This window comes from Carica papaya, chromosome 1 (genome assembly GCF_054855325.1).
Source record: "Carica papaya isolate Zhongbai chromosome 1, ASM5485532v1, whole genome shotgun sequence".
Lineage (NCBI taxonomy): Eukaryota > Viridiplantae > Streptophyta > Magnoliopsida > Brassicales > Caricaceae > Carica > Carica papaya.
The window spans coordinates 16685129-16703224 of NC_142309.1; the positions used below are offsets into that span (position 1 = coordinate 16685129).

The window sequence follows — 18096 nt, forward strand, 5'->3', positions numbered from 1 at the left end:
CCTCATTTAACTCAGTTTTTATTATATGAAACTAAAAAATTAAGTAGTCCCTAAATTAATTCAAAATAATCGTATTCCTCATATTAAAAAAAGATGTCCATAAAGCATAGTTAACCCCAAGCCTATGTGGCATGGTAAATCTCAAACTAACCTAAAAGAAGTTCCGAAATTGAGCTTCAAACGACACTGACTTCTTCTTAAATCACTAAAAAAAAAATCTAGTGAAAAGTCGTTTCGGGACATTTTAGTAATTTGACTTAATTCATTTTAATTAATTGATTAAGCAAAATCAAACCAGGACAAGAGCAGGTCTAGACGCTTTGGCGGGATGTCTCTCTCGTCTGCTAATCTCTTCTACAACAAAACAACGGGACCAAATTTCCGCTTCTCTCAGATCGGAAGCCTCCTCTTTCACCTTCAATCTACGCTTCCCCTCCCACCTTTTTTGTTCGATTAATGTTTAATTAATCAACAATCAATCAGTCGCCATTAAAATTCTCCATCTAACCCTACATTTCTCTGCTTCTTTACGCTCTCTCTATCTCAAATATCCTACCAACATAACACCCACTTATTTATTAACAAGCACAGCACTCTCTCTCTCTCTCTCCCCCCCATTATATTGCAATGCAGGAACCTTGCTCTGAGGGGATAGGGAGGCTCGTGTATTAAGATTCTCAGCTGCTGCTTCCAGTTTAAGAACCAGCAGATCCTTGCCTAGGTACCTACCTACTCTCGACTCACTTCACTCTCCCGATTATTTTTTTATTACTCTGAAGTAATACCAATTTCTTACTTCGCTTTTCTTTTCTTTTTTTCACTGTCAATTCTGTTCACTGCATTTTGGCAGTTTTCTCCTGTGGCCAAATCCGGTAATTCCTTGTGCTGACGTATTTTCGACTGTGTCCTTAATACATTGTCTTGAGTTTGACGGGTTCCTTTTTCCTAGTGATAAATCTGGTGAATTTTCTGTGGGGTGAACTTCTGATTTTTCTTTTTGACGTTTTGTTGAAGAAGCAGTAATGGCGCTTGTTTCTTTGCTCAACTATTGTCGCGCCTTTGTTTCTTTGAGGGGATGCGTTTTTTTCCGCGTTTAGCTGCATTTGTTTTTTTTGGATTCTCTTTCTAACTATCCCTTGCTTTTCCATCAGTCTTTTTGGGTTTTCTTGGGGGATCTTTTATGCCCCTTTATGGCTCAGTATGAAGTGGCCATTTGAATTGGTACTCTTCTTGTCGTTTTTCCGGTGTCACATTTTGAATGCGATGCCTTCCTCTCGGACTTAGATGCTCGGATCGGAGGATTTCTAAGGTGGAATTTTGTGATTGATTCTGGGTTTGGATCTTTTGGATAGTTCTCCTCAAGAAGGTATAAGTGAATCTCTGTTTCTGTTCCTCAAATGGTATTTTTAGTTTCACTTCTTTACTTGTATCACCTTCACTTTGCCTGATACGTGGCACGATAATTAAAAATTGCGATTCTGGATCTTTTGTTTTTTTCTTTGTTTTTAAAGAAATCGGGAAGTAACCGTACTAGACCCAGATGTTGAGAATTGAGTTCAGTCAACCATTGTTTTGGTTCCGTCGACTTCTCGAAAACAAATTAAGATCTGAGTTTGATGCACCTGCATTTTTGGTTTTTGATTTGGGTCACGTTGTCTACTAAGTCAAGGAAGTTTTAGGATCTCAATACTTTATGTATTTGCAAACTTGAAAATTAGATCTCCGTGGAAGCTGCTGACCGTGAACCTGTTACTTCTCTCTCCGTCCGCCTGCATGTATGTTTTAGCCCCATGATGAGTTATGCAAGCATAGGAGCATGATGATAGTAAAGTCTCCCCATGATTATAGTTATGGCACTTGCTATAACTACGGCATAGCAATGAGAGTGGAATTCTGATGTTTGGTTGTTCATGATCATTGGTTTTCCAGTTATGTCGAGGATTGCTAAGTGGAAGCTTGAGAAAACAAAAGTTAAAGTTGTCTTCCGGTTACAATTTCATGCAACACATGTAAGTCACTGTTGATCTTGTGAAACTTGTGTTATTCTTCGACAGTTCTGTGTTCATAACTGCTTTTAAGTTTTTATATTTTGGACTTACTGGATCTTGTACCTTATAAATTTCTGTTATTGTTAAAAGATATTGGGACGAAAAATAAAATGCAGCCATCAAATGAATAGGTAGAAATATTGCCAGTGGCCCATATAATTAATTAGTAGAAAATGCTGAGGCCATTCCATCAACAAGGTTTCACTTTATTCCAGTAATATTCTTCAGATTCTCATCTTCCTTACAGATTTCCAATGTTTTTCTCTTTGTTATTTCTCCCGTGCAAGCTGACATACTCACATCAACTCTGTTTTTGAAATTCAAAATCACCATAGATGAGCTGCAGATCTGCAATTTATACCATTGGCAAGAACTTCCATTTGGCTCATGAAACATGCTACAAATGCATGAATGCTTATTTTTGCATCTACTGATAAATATATGAAATTATTCGTTCAACATTTCTTTCTCCATGGGACAGATTCCACAAGCTGGGTGGGACAAACTCTTTATTTCCTTCATTCCTGCTGATTCTGGAAAAGCAACAGCTAAGACTACAAAGGCAAATGTGAGAAACGGGACCTGCAAATGGGCAGATCCAATCTATGAAACTACCAGACTTCTTCAAGACATTAGAACAAAAGAATATGATGAAAAGCTCTATAAGCTTGTAGTGGCAATGGTAGAATCCCAATCCCAATTTCATGTTGAAGTTCTTTTTCTTTTAGAAAGAAAAATATGTAAAACTTCCACTTTTTTGTGGACAAGTTCATAGTCTTCTCTGCTATAATGGATATAACCTTATATCTAAACTGGAAAATTAACATCAGGGCTCTTCACGATCTAGCCTCCTTGGAGAAAGTACAATCAATCTTGCTGATTATGCTGATGCACTCAAACCTTCTACCGTTGCACTTCCTCTTCATGGATGTGATTCTGGAGCTATGTTACATGTGAGAATCTTCTTACTTGCTTGCTTTCTCGTTCAGTATGTTTTTCAAGTTCTTGATTGGGCAGTTTATCAATAAAGGTAGCAGAGGCGTATCTGGGCTTTCAATTATCTATTACACTTTGTAAATTTCCAGTTGTTACTTGATATATTTGTTACTCTCCATTATGCTACTTAAATGATTATGTTCTTCACTGCTAGGTTACTGTACAACTGTTAACTTCCAAGACTGGTTTCAGGTACTGTGTACTAAATATGCAAACTTCATGCATTAACAAATGTCGGTATGTTGATTTGTAGTTCTACTTGTTTTCAGAGAATTCGAGCAGCAGAGAGAACTCAGGGAGAGGGGGTTTCAGACAACTGACCAAATTAGTCCTGATCAATCTTCTCATGGAAAATTATCATTTTCTGAAGAGACTCTTAACAATCAGAAAGACAAGGTTCAGTCATTTGTTTGTTTACATTTGTGATATTTCTTGTCATTGTTTTATGTTGAGCTTTGTTTGGAATCATACCAAGTAAACAAGAACACCCTTACAATTATTCTTATGTGGAGATGAGTTTCTTAATGTTCCCAGTGTTTGGACAACTCATACAACCAGAAAGATTTAGAAAATTTTGGAAGAACTTCTATTGAATTACTAGACTTATGTCAAAAGCGAGATAGAAAAGTTTTATAGTGTTTCCTAAGTTCTCTTCCTAAATGGAATTAGACTATGGAATGCTAATTTTATTAGGAAATACCACTGCAGAGAAGAACATAAAATTAAATCCCTAAATCAAATAAATCCTATACAAGTCCTAATTTTAGCCATATTATTACAATAATATGTAGACTAGCTAGAGATACAATTTCTAATCTATTTAGAAATCCTAGCTGATATCCGTTCTTCACCATAATAGCTACAAGCAAGAGGGCTGGTAATGATGTTTTCTGAGTGTAAGAGGGCTAGTAATGATTTGAACTGATTAAATTGCATATTCTAATTTGTATTAACTGAATTTGCACACCATATAAAAGTAGGTTGTGGCCAATGATGAAGATAGGTCCAGAGGAATATGAACTTCTCAGATGAATGGGTAACAGATGGAAAATTAAATGATTCTGAATTATTTTCCTGGATTTTTCCACATGATGGGATATGATGAATAAGAAAACTGAAGCTTCTAGTTCTAGTGGCCCGTGGAGCCAGTAGAAGCAAATTTAGGCAAGCCTGATAAAGGGCTGATCAGAATATTTCTAGAATTGGTGGATGACATTTGGATCAGGAAGGAAGATATAATAGTTTGGCCAAAAAAGAGTCTAGAAGTTTGATTCACTCCATAAAATAAAATACGCTAATGCTATGTTTATTTCAGTTTTCATTCATCCCTTAGTCAATTTGTAGTTCTAACCCTTATATTACCATTAGTTAGTTACCACCCCCCATATTGAATTCTTGGATGGCGGAGATTCAACTCCCACCTTTAAAAGATAAAAATTGAATTTCCACCGTAATAAATTCAAGGTGAGCTGGTAGTTACTAAAACATAATAAATTATCTTCTAATTGTGCATATCAAGGTTATCTATTGAATGCATTTAGAAACTTTGTGGAATTCATTTCTCTCTTAGTTTAACTAGACAAAAATGTAAATTCCATGAGAAAATGACAAAAGTCGATCCCATATGGAATTCCTTGTGGAATTAAAATAAAATATTCTGACAGAATTGGGAATGTATTGTTCAAATTCCATTCAATATTCAATATAACATCAATTGAGAGTGTATCATAATTTTCTAGTTGTACTACATATAATATATAAGTAAACTCTGCAAAAATTCTGTCTCTGTTTAAAAATAATGTAATATTAATATGAGAATAAAACTTAGAATCAAGGGTGTGCTTTGGTTAACTGGTATTTTGCAAACACTGCAAACTGCAACCAAATTGTTTGGTTTCACTTAACCTTGATTTTTTATAATTGCAACCCAAAACTGAACCAAACCTGAAAGTTTTGGTTCAGAATTATTCAGATCTGTGGTTTGGGATTATTCTCAATTCTTTCATGCACACCTCCACTAGGATTTGTTAGGTATTAAATGGGAATTGAACTAAACACAATCTAATAACCTGCAAGGACTGAGGCTAAGGGAATGTACTGCTGAGCAACATGATTAATGCTTGATAAAGTCCACAATCTTGTTAAGAAAATTCCCATAGAAAAATACAAGAACAATAGAAATTAATTCATGATTGTCCACCTTTCTCTCTCTTTCCCACCTCCATCATGGCTTTTCCAAGCGAGGTCCCAGGCAATAATTATCCTAATTTTAATATGGTAAATTGACTTTGTTTCTAACATCATAACAATTTATGGCATCACTTAAAGCATTGATATCTTACTGAAGCATTGTTTCCGGTGTCCCAGGGGTACATTAATAATAAATTTTCCAGATTCATGCAAAAACATTTTTCCAGAATCTTGTGAATAGAGTATTACTCAAATTTTATGAAGTGGTTAAGAAAGAAAGGAATGTATATTCCATGTTCATTTAAGTTGTGAATGAAAATTTTTAACTATTCAAATGATCTTAAATGAGGTGGTGCAAACAGCTTAACCATCCATTTACTAACTACTTTTACTGTCAATTCCCTCTTTACTATGGTTGGCCATAATTTTCAGGCTGTTGAACATATATCTTTGTTTTATTGCAAAGTGTAGGCCAGTTCAAGGGTTAGATTCAAAGAAAAAGCGAGAGAGCACCCTTCAGTTGAAGTAGAAATAGGGCTAAATGAAGAATGCACAGAATCAGCAGTTGGATTTGATGGATCTTCTAATACATCAGAAAGCTTATATGCTGAGAAGCATGATACATCCAGCACACATGAAATTGACAGCCTTAAGAGTACAATTTCTGGTGATTTGGCTGGACTTAGTCAAAGTCCTAGGCAGCTGAAAGGAGACACTCCTGACCCAAGTTTTCTGGCACAGGGTACAAGTGATTGGGTTCACAGTTGGGGTTCAGACTATTCTGCAGATAATGATTTGGCAAATGCATATGAAGAAAATAGCAGACTTCGAGGATGCTTAGAAGTGGCAGAATCATCTATCAATGAACTTAAGCTGGAAGTAAACTCATTACAAAGTCATGCCGATGAAATTGGTGCTCAAGCAGAAACAATTTCCCAGCAACTTGTGGAAGAAATTGCTTCAGTTGAACAATTGGCAAAAGAGGTTTCTCTACTGAAATTGGAGTGTTCAAAGTTGAAAGAGGATCTTGAGCAGCAACAAGTTTCTAGAACAGGTCCTTATATTTCCTCCAATGGAGATACTGAGAAGGACCTGGATCGCTTCTTTCGTGATACAGAGCTCAGGTGGCTAAAAGGTCTTTCAATTGTTGAGGATAAGATAAGAGAACTTAGAAAAAAGGCATGCTTGGGATACCATGAAAGGGACTTCAGGTTTTTTAACTCAGATTTAGATTCCGTACTTGGTTTTCTCCAGGATCTAAAACAAGGAACTGGAAAGCCAATCTCATTTCTCAACACAGTACCATCTGAAACAATTAATACAAAGGCAAGCAGAGAAATGGGTGTACATAAACCTGAGGAATTTGCATCAGGAATGGGGTTTGATGTGGACTTGTATCAACCAGAACTAGGCATGCTTCACTGTCCAAGTATTCCTGGGCTTGTTGCTCATGACCCTGATTCTTTAGATGCTGCTGCACTCAAAGGAAAAATATTTGAACTTCTAAGGGAGTTGGATGAATCGAAAGTCGAAAGGGAAAGCCTTGCAAAGAAAATGGACCAGATGGAGTGCTATTATGAAGCTTTGATTCAGGAGCTTGAGGAAAATCAGAGACAGATGTTGGGAGAGTTGCAGAATCTCAGAAATGAACATGCCACTTGCCTGTACACAATTTCATCTACCAAGGTTGAGATGGAAACAATGCACCAAGATTTGAATGAGCAAATATTAAGATTTGCTGAGGACAAACACAATTTAGATTCCCTCAACAAAGAACTGGAAAGAAGGACTGTCGCTGCAGAAGCAGCACTCAGAAGAGCACGCTTGAATTACTCCGTTGCTGTAAACCATTTGCAGAAGGATCTTGAGCTACTTTCTTCCCAAGTTTTATCTATGTATGAGACAAATGAGAACCTCATCAAGCAAGCCTTTGGGGATTCTTCACAGTCAAGCATTGAAGGATACCCAGCAGTCTTACAGAATCAGATACTGGATGCACAGGAATTTCATTCTACCAAATATTTGCAGTGCCAGAATCAGAATGCGGGGGAGAAAAAACAACCCTTGGGTGGAGATACTCTTCTGGAGGACTTCAAGAGATCACTCCATCTGCAAGGAGGGCTTTACCGAAAGGTCGAAGAAGAGCTTTGTGAAATGCATTATGTCAACATGTACTTGGATGTGTTCTCGAAGACACTACAAGAATCTTTGCTTGGAGCAACTGCTGATATTAGAATTATGAAAGAGAGGATGAATGAACTTACATGGCAGCTAGAGCTTTCCAATGAATCCAAGGAGTTATTGCTTCAGAGGCTGCAGACTGCTATGGACGAGGTTTACTCCCTAAACGAGTTCAAGGCCAACTGCATTGCCAAATGCAATGACATGGCTCTTCGGAACCAAACTTTAGAGACAGATTTACAAAATATAACCAATGACAATCACCTTCTTGTCCAGAAGATAGCTGAATGGGAATGCCTGATTATGGAGTATGAGAAAAAGTATGCAGCTTGTGTTTTGGAGAAAACTGATTTAGCAAATTCGTTAAAGAAAGAAGCCCTGGAAAATGGAAATCTTCGAGCTAAGATTGTTTCTTTGCAGGAGGAATTGAAAACTCTGGAAACTAAGTTTGATGAACAAGCTATTAGAAAGGAAAATCTGCAAAACATTATTGATTCTCAGCAAAATAAGTTGTTGATCTTATTGTCATCTTACAGCAAAAATTTCAGTGGTTTGTCTCTCCAGTGTAAATCTATTGATTCTCATTTGGATGCCACGGACTTGACAGGCGTTGTTTTGCAATTAGAAGAGCTCCAGCGTATTGCATGCAGAAAGATTTCCCAACTCCTAGAAGAGAATAAAAATCTAATGAGTGAGAATGCTAAGGCTCAATTGTCCTTAAGCACAGCAGAATCAGATATCCTGGTGACAAAACAGAAGTTTGCACAGGAGTTGAAAGAAATAGTTAATAAACTAGATTCGTCTAATGCCCTTGTCCAAAAGCTTCAGTTGGATGCCGAAGCTATTTCATACAGACTTCATGTTAGCTCTGAGGTTGAGGAAAGCTATCAACAGCAGCACAGAGAACTTTGCTCTGGTTTTGATCATTTGGAAGTTGAGGTTCAGCAACTTGCTTCTAAGAATGAGGAACTTTTCCAAGATATCTTAGAATTGGGAACTTCAATTGATGAACTTCGAAGAAGTAAGCTTACTGTTGCAAAACTAGCTGAGGAGAAGCAAGCTTTGGTAGCATCTTTGCAGGATAAATCAGAGGAATCCTCCAAGCTTGTTTCTGAAATTGAAAATTTGAGAGGAAATTTGCGGTCTCTGCATGATGAGTTGAATACTGAGAGAAGCTTGACTGAAAGTAGAATCACGGATCTTACTACGCGATTAAATGAGAAAGATTTGCAGTTGCTAAATTTTGGCAAGCTGACATCTGAAGTGGTCCATCTCAAGCAATTGATCTCTGATCTTAAATTAGAAAAATTGGAAAATTGCAATCTCTTGTTGCAATATGAGGAGATCTTTAAAAATAGTCGGCGAGAAGCTTCTTCTATTTCTGATCTGGAATCTCAGTTGTCTGACATGCATGAACTTCTAATAGCTGCAGATGTGAGACTCATCTTCACAAGGAATCACTCTGAATCTTGTGTTGAGGAGCTCGTTGAGAAACTCGGCGCCTCTGATAGATATGTCACTGAGCTTCAAAAAAAGCATCATGACATTGAGGATGCACTTGATCATTCTCTTACCAAGGAAGTACAGAATATGGAAGAACATGCAAGATTGTTGATGACTATTGGGTCATTAAGATCTGAGTTGCAGGCTTCCATTGCAGAAAACAGAGCACTTCTTGATAAAAACAGTGCTATAATTGTGCAGCTCGAGGAATACAGAAATAGGGCTGAGAACACAGAGAATGGTTATGCTGAAGATAGAGGTCGATATGCTAATGAAATTAAAAAGCTGAAGAACTTGTTGGTTGCTTCCAAAGAAGAGATTGATAATTTGTTGGTATCCAGAGAAGAACTTGAAGTCATAGTTACGGTGCTAAAAGCCAAACTTGATGAACATGGTTCTTGGACAACATTGCAGGAAAGGCATAAAGATGAACTTACCGTGCTGCAAAGCCATTGCAATGACCTTACTCAGAAGCTCTCTGAACAGATTTTGAAGACAGAAGAGTACAAAAACTTGTCCATTCATTTGAAGGAGCTTAAAGACAAGGCTGACGCTGAATCTATGCTGGCCCGTGAAAAAAGAGAATCTGAAGGGCCATTATCAGCCATGCAAGAGTCACTGAGAATTGCATTTATAAAAGAACAGTATGAGACAAAATTGCAAGAACTCAAATATCAGCTGTGCATCTCCAAAAAACATAGTGAAGAAATGCTGTTGAAACTACAAGATGCCATTGACGAAATTGAGAATAGGAAGAAATATGAAGCTGCTCACTTAAAGAGAAATGAAGAATTGGGTTTGAAGATATTGGAACTTGAGGGTGAGATACAAGAGTTAATTTCAGACAAGCGGGAAAAGTTAAAGGCTTATGATATGATGAAGGCTGAACTAGAATGCTCAGTAATAAGTCTTGAATGCTGTAAGGAAGAAAAACAAAAACTTGAAGCTTCTCTGCAGGAATCCAATGAGGAGAAGTCCAAAATTTCGGCCGAGCTTAATTTGATGAAAGAATTAGTTGGGGGTTCCAAACTGCCCTTAAATTCTCCAAAGCAAGGAGAGGATCAATCAGACAAAGAAGGTTGTGCATCTAATAAGTCAGTTCACAGAAATATTAACCAGAAGAAGTTAATTGCAGCTACCTTAACTGATGAGAAGGCAAGTGTGTACATGGTTCCTAATAACGGTCAGGCAGGAAATTTGAATCCTGAAGTTTTGGACCAAGATGGTTCATTGGATTGTGACGAATCAGAATACACGCACTCCCTTCCCAGTATTCATGCTGATCATTCCAATACCATTATGAATGCACAACCGCAGAAAGTAATCACTAATCAATCTTTTCGTCGAAAATATTCTTTTTTTTTTCTGGTGGATATTCTTTGTTGCATTTGTGTAAATGAAAAATTTGCTTAATTTATTTAGTTGCACAAATTTTCTTTTTTAAATTCCTGTTTTATGCTTGGAGGTTTTAAGTCTTTGCTTGGCTTCAAAGTCTGCTGTGAGAATGTATTGAACCATAATTTTTAGTAATTACTATTAAACAAGCTCCTGCTAGGATAATCTTTGCTTGCGTTCTATCTTTTGGCCCATAGCTTGATATCTCCTTCTAGTGGCAATTCTATCTTGCATGCCAGTCATTTGATAGTGCTTTCTAATGCAGTCTACCCTAAGATTAATTAGATTATTGTCTTCTTGGAAATGGGCTTAAGGATATTACTCGACTGCAATGGCCTGTTTCTACTTTTCTTTTCTTTTAATTTTGTTTTATATACTTTCTCTTTTTCTCATTAGCAGTTCAGTTTCTAACATTTTTTGCCTGGACTTACAGTATAGTTCTGTAGCTAGCGGCATCAGTGGAAATACAAGTCTAGCATATCTCAATGAAGAGAACTTGCTGCAAAGTGAAAGGGAACATTTAGCTTCAACCAATGAACAGTTTGGAGCCCAAACTTTGAAATCAAGCTTGGAGCACTTAAACAACGAGGTACACATTCTGCATAATAGGAAGTTAGAAGACATGTGGAAAGAACTCACCTCTCTCTGTTTTTAGGGGCATACTCTTTTTTCACCTGTAACAACCTTGTAACGGACTTACTTTCTAATATAATACCTGATAACTGTTCTTTATCTTCTTACTGCAGCTGGAGAGGATGAAAAATGAAAATTTACTTCTCCCTCAAGATGTTCATCAGTTTGATTCAAAATTTCCAGGTTTAGAAAGGGAACTAATGCAGTTACAGAAGGTAAATTAATTTTGCTCCCTTTACCACTTAAGAAGTCTTTTAAGTGCCTTCCATCAGGGCTGTTATTTGGTTTATTTGGTCTTTGAACAGGTAAATGAAGAATTAGGAAGTATATTTCCTCTATTTAACGAATATTCAGGCAGTTGTAATGCATTAGAAAGAGTTCTAGCTCTGGAAATTGAGCTTGCTGAATCTTTACGGGCAAAGAAGTCAAGCATCCATTTTCAGAGGTATTTATATCTTAACAATTGTCAGGAATCACCGAAAACATATAACTGAGGGAAAAAGTCTTTTTGTCTTGTTCTGAATTTTATAGTGTTAAAAGCATTTCATACTCTAATCAGTAGTTTAGGGTGCTATAAGATGCAAAATACTTATATGACTGAAGCCAGTATTCTGGATGGTTTCAGGAAAAGATTTTTTAAAAAAAAGCCAGTTTCATATCTGCATTTTCATGTATATATGCATATGGTATAGATATTTAGATATCCTGCTTCTAGCACAAGATATCTTTCCTCTACATCCCATTTATTACCCAAGAAATACAATTAGCACCATGAGGTATGTCATAGGATGTTAATACAATTAGCATTGCAAACAAAATGACCAAGCCATAGTTACTAGGAACACAATCATTCAGTTCGCAGTGCATGGTATGGGTACGAGATCATGTAGATTTAAGTTTTGGTCGCAAAGGTGGGTAAGCTTAGCAATTGGCACAATTTTTGGTTAGAAATTTGATTGAACTACTTGTTAGGTCTAATATTAGGTTTCATATTAGAGTTTAGATTTAATTTCTTAACTGTAAAACAATTTCCAATACAAAGTATTAACGTTTAGAATTTTAACTGTTAGAATTTCCTTAACAGACAATTTTCAACAACTGAAAAATTAATGTTTACTCGAGTCTTCTAACAGATTAATTTTCAACAGAATTCTCTCCAAATTAGGTACTTTTTTAGTTTCTGTTGTTACCAGTTTAGCAGGCTTGCAATACAATCTTCCTCCCAAACTTCTCAAGTGATATATTCGTATACGCAAAATTAAACAACACAAGGATGAATTGCCTCAACCAATCACCTTCAAGTATCATGTCATAGCATCCCGATTCATTTTCACTTGTAAGTTGACTCCAGTATCTCCTCTTCCTACCCTTCCATAATTCCGTCCTCCATTTCATCATTTTCTCTCCTTATGCCACTTCTAACATCAAGAGTTGTTTAGGCTTGCAATGATGACCAAGGTAAGTTTGTAGTGATATATGCTTAGGATTCTGGGTTACAGAGATAGGCTTTTGCATACGGTTCTAGATGGGGGGTTGAGTTTTTGGTAAATGTTATTTGGATCTCTAAATAAGAACACATGGAAATTCAGGGTTAAACAAATAAAAATTAGGAAAAAAACACAAGATAATAGCCTAAAAAGTTAATGAATTTTCATGTAGTGACAAAAAATAAAACCACGTGACATTGAAGAAACAAGACCAAACTGCAGAAGATGAAGTTGTAACTTTTTCTAAGATGTAATTTTTTCTCTTTATGGGCGGTAGACTAATCCAATTTATTTATTTTTTCTTCATTTTTTTGGTTGAATAAAGATTGAAAATCGACGAATAGCTAGCTGACTATCATTGAGCGTGACTGTAAAAGGTTCTTATAAAAGGTTCTTATACACTGTAGAATGTATTGTTTGAGCTCTAACTATTATACTTGGGGAAAGTAGGCATACAAGTAGAAACTTCTCATTTCTGTTCTAATTATAAAAACATGGACTCTTATTGCACATGGACTTGGATGACTTTGTAAATGTAGAAATGTTTTACCTCCCCTGAACTATCATCTTGACTGTACATTGTTGGAATTATTTAATTATTGAGATCTAGGATTAAATTGACAGGTTTCTTCTTTGAAAAGAACATGATTTGTTAAAAATATTGATGATTAGACTTTTTTGTTATAAATATAACATAACTTACACAATTAAGCAATTGGCTCCCCAATAAACACCACTAATTTGATGATATTCATATTCAAGCTTTGTGGTGCCTTTTTTTCCTGTGACAGTCATTTTACATAATATTCTTAATCTGCTAGAGGACATTTAAACGTGTTTGAACTTATAAGCACATAAACATGAAAGTGTGGAGTTTAATAAATCAAAAGTAGGAAAAGAGAACAAAAATTATAGGATTATAGCTTAAAAAACTAATTTATTTGTGCAAAATGACAAAAGACCAAACTGGAGCCAAATTGTATTTTTTGTCTAAAATTTAACCAAATAACAGCCATCATTTCTTGAAGATATCAGGTATATGAAACATTTGTAAAATAATTCCCTGGCTCACTTTGTCTTATGGCAGAATTGAGTAGTAAATTGTCACTCATTGGAATTCATACCTATGACCTGTTCTGTTTTTTGGAAATGTGTCAACCAAGTTTAAAGTAGGTTAGAAGATTTTATGGATACAATTAGTATTAGTCTTTTAGACACTTTGGAAATTGTATAAAATGATGCTATGCTCCTTTTCCGCAGCTCCTTTGTTAAGCAACACAGCAATGAGGAAGCAATATTTCAAAGCTTTAGAGACATCAACGATCTGATTAATGACATGCTGGAGCTAAAGGTTAAGTATGCAAGTGTGGAGACTGAACTAAAGGAGATGCATGGCCGTTATTCCCAATTAAGTCTTCAGTTTGCAGAGGTTGAAGGAGAGAGACAGAAACTTATGATGACTCTCAAGAATTTTCGAGCATCCAAGAAGGGTTAATAAATCATTTGTGGACAGCATCTCGGGCTGATAATTCATAATTGATGTTAACAAGCCCTCCATATTGCTATTCTTGCACCTCGTATCTCTGCACAACCAGACAATAGGATTGAAGTAAATATTCATGGCTCCCGCGGTGCTTCAGGAATGAAACTGTTCATTGCTTCATCAGGAAGTTCAGAAGCTGTACTTAAGTGTAAATATGTATATGTGCCGGTTTTTCACCTGTTACTAGTATCATAAGGTATAGATACGAATGACATATTGACTTTTTTTTCATTGGTTTAAGCTCTAGTATTATATAGTTAATCATATTCTTTCATGAACAGAATCATTATTGTTCAACAAGGAAGATGTTTTTCCTTGACCCCGTTCCTTTTCCGCTGTTCTGTCTGCTATTGCAGCTCTGAGTTCCATTCTCTTTTGGGAAGTCAAATTCAATAGCTTCATTGATTAAATGTATGATGATTCAGTGTAATTAAATAGCTTATTGGCCTGCTTCGGGGTCTCCATCTCTTCAATGCCTCCATGCTCCTTGATCAACTGACATGAATTCTTTTACATTTTATTCTTGAGATATATTATATGGAAACCACCTTATATAATTAGGCCGGGATAATCCTGGGTAGAGCTCTCCGATCCTTTGTTACTGCAGCAATTTAGTGTATGAACAATTCCTGAAATATGTCTGAAGTTTCAGAATAGAATGAGGAAATATCCGATGTGAATAGGTTCTAACACCCCGGGCAGCTGCAAGATTAAGCATCAACACCCTATCGTCTATCATTATGCAGTTTGGCTGTTTGTTAGATACATTCTTTTCTTATCACATAGAACATTAAAGTTGCAGAGATATAACTAATATTCTTTGGAAGCCATGATTTGAGAAAAGTGTAATGGCACAAGAAGTGGCAAATCCAGTATAGTGCAATAGCAGAAAAAAATCACAAGACTAGAAATTGAATGACCTTCCAGGATGAGTGCTATACGTGGATTACTGGGAATTACGAAACAACAAAAGCATAAGGTAGATCATTAAGCAAGCAATAGGCAGATGGTTCAAGAAATGTGGATTACCAATTCGTTCTCTGTCCATCTCCAGGAATTAGATGACTAATTGATTTAAAATTAGTTGAAATGTTATTTTTGTTAAAAATTTTATATATTCCTATTATACGAAATTACAATTTAAAACAAATTCAACTTTCTACCTTCGGTTTGTAATCAGTATTCAAATAGAAATAACTTCTGATAATTAATTATATCTTTTGAAGATCTAATTAATTGGACTTAACATGCTCCTGCACCTCTCTCCCCATATTGGGCTTAATTGGGCATCAAACGAACCTTGAGAAAGTAAAGTGCTGGGCTTTGACCGGAAGCCGCCGGCTCCTGTTTTATATGCTGAAAAATAGACACTAGCACTGCACGGCAGAGGAGGACAAAAACCCACGTGAAACGAAGAGTTGTAGATTTTGTAGAAAAGCTTAACCAAAGAACTTGGGTATATATATTATTCTATACACATATATTCAGGTGCAATAATGATTTTGATGTATATGTATACCGTCTAGAAATTTAAGAGGTTGAAAGACCAAACGGCAGTGAGCAAAACATGAGAAACTGATCGAGCAACAAAATAACCAGTACATTATCATAAGGATTGCACATTGAATTTGTATTGCTAGTTCCAGGTAAACCTTAATGCATCCAGTGATTCCCAAAGATGTATTCATCCATTAAACTGATCAGTTGTAAAGAAATGATTACATGACTTTTGTTGTTGTCGGAGGAGAAATATAGACGGGCATAGTACGAGATTGTTCTTGGTTACTGCAAAACATGCCAGATTCTGATAATGCCGAGCCTGCATAAGTGAAACATTTGCGTAAATCTCCACACCTTTCCCTTCCACTGATCTCGAAACAACACTTGGGCACAGACGAAGCAAAACTAGTCTCATTCGACCACACTGACATTGATCTTTCTGCAGCTTCATCTTCTTCATAGCTAACGTCGATTGTCTGATCACAAACAAGTGGGTAATCTCTGATGGTGTCGTCCATGGAGACAAGATTCAAGACCAAACGGTTGTCTTCCCTGTGAGCTTCGATATACTCATGATGCTTCACTTTCTCCACGTTAAGTCTCAGCTTTCCATTATCATAATGTCTTATTAAAACCCAGGGCATGTGTCCTGCCAAATTCCCAGTCCGCGCTAGAAGAGGAATTGGAGGTGGGTATTCTCTTGCCATTTCACCATTACTGCTCTGCTTCACGCGGTTTCGCTTAGAAGAAGAAGACGATGATGATGATGAAGGGTACTCTTGTACTTCCATGACTAAACTATCATTTAATGAGCTGATGTAAACCCCACTCTCAGTTCCAATCAAATCTTCCAGCGCCGACGTCCAGGAGGAGTATGATGAAGACTCGCTCAGTGATCGAAACAAAGAAGAGGAAGGTGTTTTAGAAGATGATATCATGTAGGAGTGGATGGGCAAAGGAGCATGATGATCAGGAGATTCTTCTTGTGGGTACATTAGGGTTTTTAAGCCAAGTTCTGGAAGTCTTGGTTTTTGTTTTCGGATTTGAATGGCACCGCCGGCTTCTTCTGCCCGCAACATAATTCCACCAGCAAGATTTGAGATCATAGATTTAACCCTACCAATTGATGAACCCATAAATGCAGACGTCATCTGCTTTTTCTTTAAACCAGTCAGATCATACCTGCAACTGGGAAGAATGAGAAAATTAAAAAGAAAACCAATCAGATTTATTACTGTTAATCATAGGTGTATCAGTGGGAACTTGATAAGTATTAGACTCTATATATATATATATATATATATATATATATATCCAAGGGTAAAATGTACACGCGGATTGACATCTTTATATTGTACCTTGCACATGCATTCTTCAACACGTGGGTATATTGAAAGATAATCCTTCATGAGAACAACTATATTACTGTTCTAATACCAGTAATTAATTAACATAATAAACTAGCAAATTATTTTATAACTATTACATCAGAGCCTCTTGATTTATGAAATAAAGTTAATTTATAATTTTTTTTTTTAAATTTTAGCGCGTAGAGTTCTCTGCGGTAAAATATAAAAAAAAAAAAGCTTGTTTTTTAATCTAATTAAAAACAAATCATCAGAATTTATAAAATATTATTTACTTTTAAAAATACAAAAAAAAAATATTATAACATTTAGTTAAAAAAGTTATTTACAATTTTTATTAATTACTGTCACATTATCAAAGTATTCATTTTTAGGTTTGGATGGGAGCAGAAATCAAATTTAAGTAATTAAATCTTATGTTATATGATATTACTGAGATGTCTTTTTCTTATATTCTATACAAAATCAAGAGTTTTTTATTTATTTATTAAAAACATACAATTTTATCTCACTGTTTGTTGTTTTTTATTTAATTATACTTCTGTTCTTATGGATTTTTATTTGCGAGTGATTTTGGTAACCATTATATTTGATTTAATTGTATAGTTCAAAATTTGTAGTCTTTCTATGATATCATTTTCATATTTTTGCTTTTATCTTTGTTATGTCGTACAAAATTTTAAGTTTTAAAAAATTATTTATATTTTTCTGAATCTTAAGAACCTAGTTTTATCTAAAACTTTTGAGGAAAGAAATGAAAATACTAAATTTAAATAATTTAAAAAATTAAAAATACCTTCATAAATTTTTTTTTAGGGTATTAACTAATCATTAGTAATAGCACCGCAACTCTAGAAAAAATACAATATTATTTATTAATTACTCACAAAACCCTTTTGGAAAATAATGTAGTTATGTTTATCAATTATCACTCAAAAACTGCACGCAATCGTTTATACGGACATATTCGAAATTTTTACTTAAAAAATAACCAAAAAAAAAAAAAAGTTAAAACGAGAATATCAATGTCAAAACGAAAAAGACGAAAGATCTTACTTTATCATGATTAGTTTAGGTGTTCGATCACAAAATTTACTGAAATTTATCGCCGATCGTCACTCCGACGTAAATCTAAATCGAAAATAAAAACCGGGTTAATGAAATTGCCATAGCTAGCTAGAAATCAAGAGTAAAAAAAATTTAAGAAAAAAGATATCTTACGAGGTGAATTTGGTAGGGATTTACATGAAGAT

The 18096-nt window shown here is 35.5% G+C and overlaps 2 protein-coding genes across 5 annotated transcripts; one reads left to right on the forward strand and one right to left on the reverse strand.

The window, feature by feature from the left end:
- The first annotated feature begins 312 nt into the window (after positions 1 to 312).
- Positions 313 to 14449, forward strand: LOC110813276 (sporulation-specific protein). 4 transcript variants are annotated; one of them, XM_022040345.2, is made up of 12 exons: positions 313 to 721; positions 851 to 872; positions 1930 to 2009; positions 2530 to 2730; positions 2879 to 3001; positions 3199 to 3236; positions 3314 to 3440; positions 5706 to 10238; positions 10747 to 10902; positions 11060 to 11161; positions 11252 to 11391; positions 13694 to 14449. In XM_022040345.2, the coding sequence occupies exons 3-12, from the start codon at positions 1932 to 1934 to the stop codon at positions 13926 to 13928; spliced, it is 5733 nt and encodes a 1910-aa protein (XP_021896037.2). In that variant the 5' UTR covers positions 313 to 721; positions 851 to 872; positions 1930 to 1931; the 3' UTR covers positions 13929 to 14449. The 4 variants fall into 4 exon arrangements, with proteins under 4 accessions (XP_021896037.2, XP_021896036.2, XP_021896035.2 ...); XM_022040343.2 differs by lacking the exons at positions 313 to 721; positions 851 to 872 and adding exons at positions 879 to 1366; positions 1719 to 1775; XM_022040344.2 differs by lacking the exon at positions 851 to 872.
- A 777-nt stretch (positions 14450 to 15226) lies between these two features.
- LOC148270370 (uncharacterized) lies at positions 15227 to 16644 on the reverse strand. Its single transcript, XM_088221666.1, has one exon. It carries the CDS (start codon positions 16625 to 16627, stop codon positions 15695 to 15697), a length of 933 nt encoding a protein of 310 aa, XP_088077792.1. The 5' UTR covers positions 16628 to 16644; the 3' UTR covers positions 15227 to 15694.
- Between the last annotated feature and the right edge of the window lie 1452 nt (positions 16645 to 18096).

What these genes read in the sequence shown, in the direction of transcription:
- LOC110813276 (XM_022040345.2), top strand. Translation starts at nt 1,932, where the DNA reads ATGTCGAGGATTGCTAAGTGGAAGCTTGAGAAAACAAAAGTTAAAGTT. An exon ending in TTAACAATCAGAAAGACAAG is followed by an intron (nt 3,441 to 5,705) that starts GTTCAGTCATTT and finishes TGCAAAGTGTAG; the next exon opens with GCCAGTTCAAGGGTTAGATT. An exon ending in TGGAGCACTTAAACAACGAG is followed by an intron (nt 10,903 to 11,059) that starts GTACACATTCTG and finishes TTCTTACTGCAG; the next exon opens with CTGGAGAGGATGAAAAATGA.
- LOC148270370 (XM_088221666.1), bottom strand. Translation starts at nt 16,627, where the DNA reads ATGACGTCTGCATTTATGGGTTCATCAATTGGTAGGGTTAAATCTATG.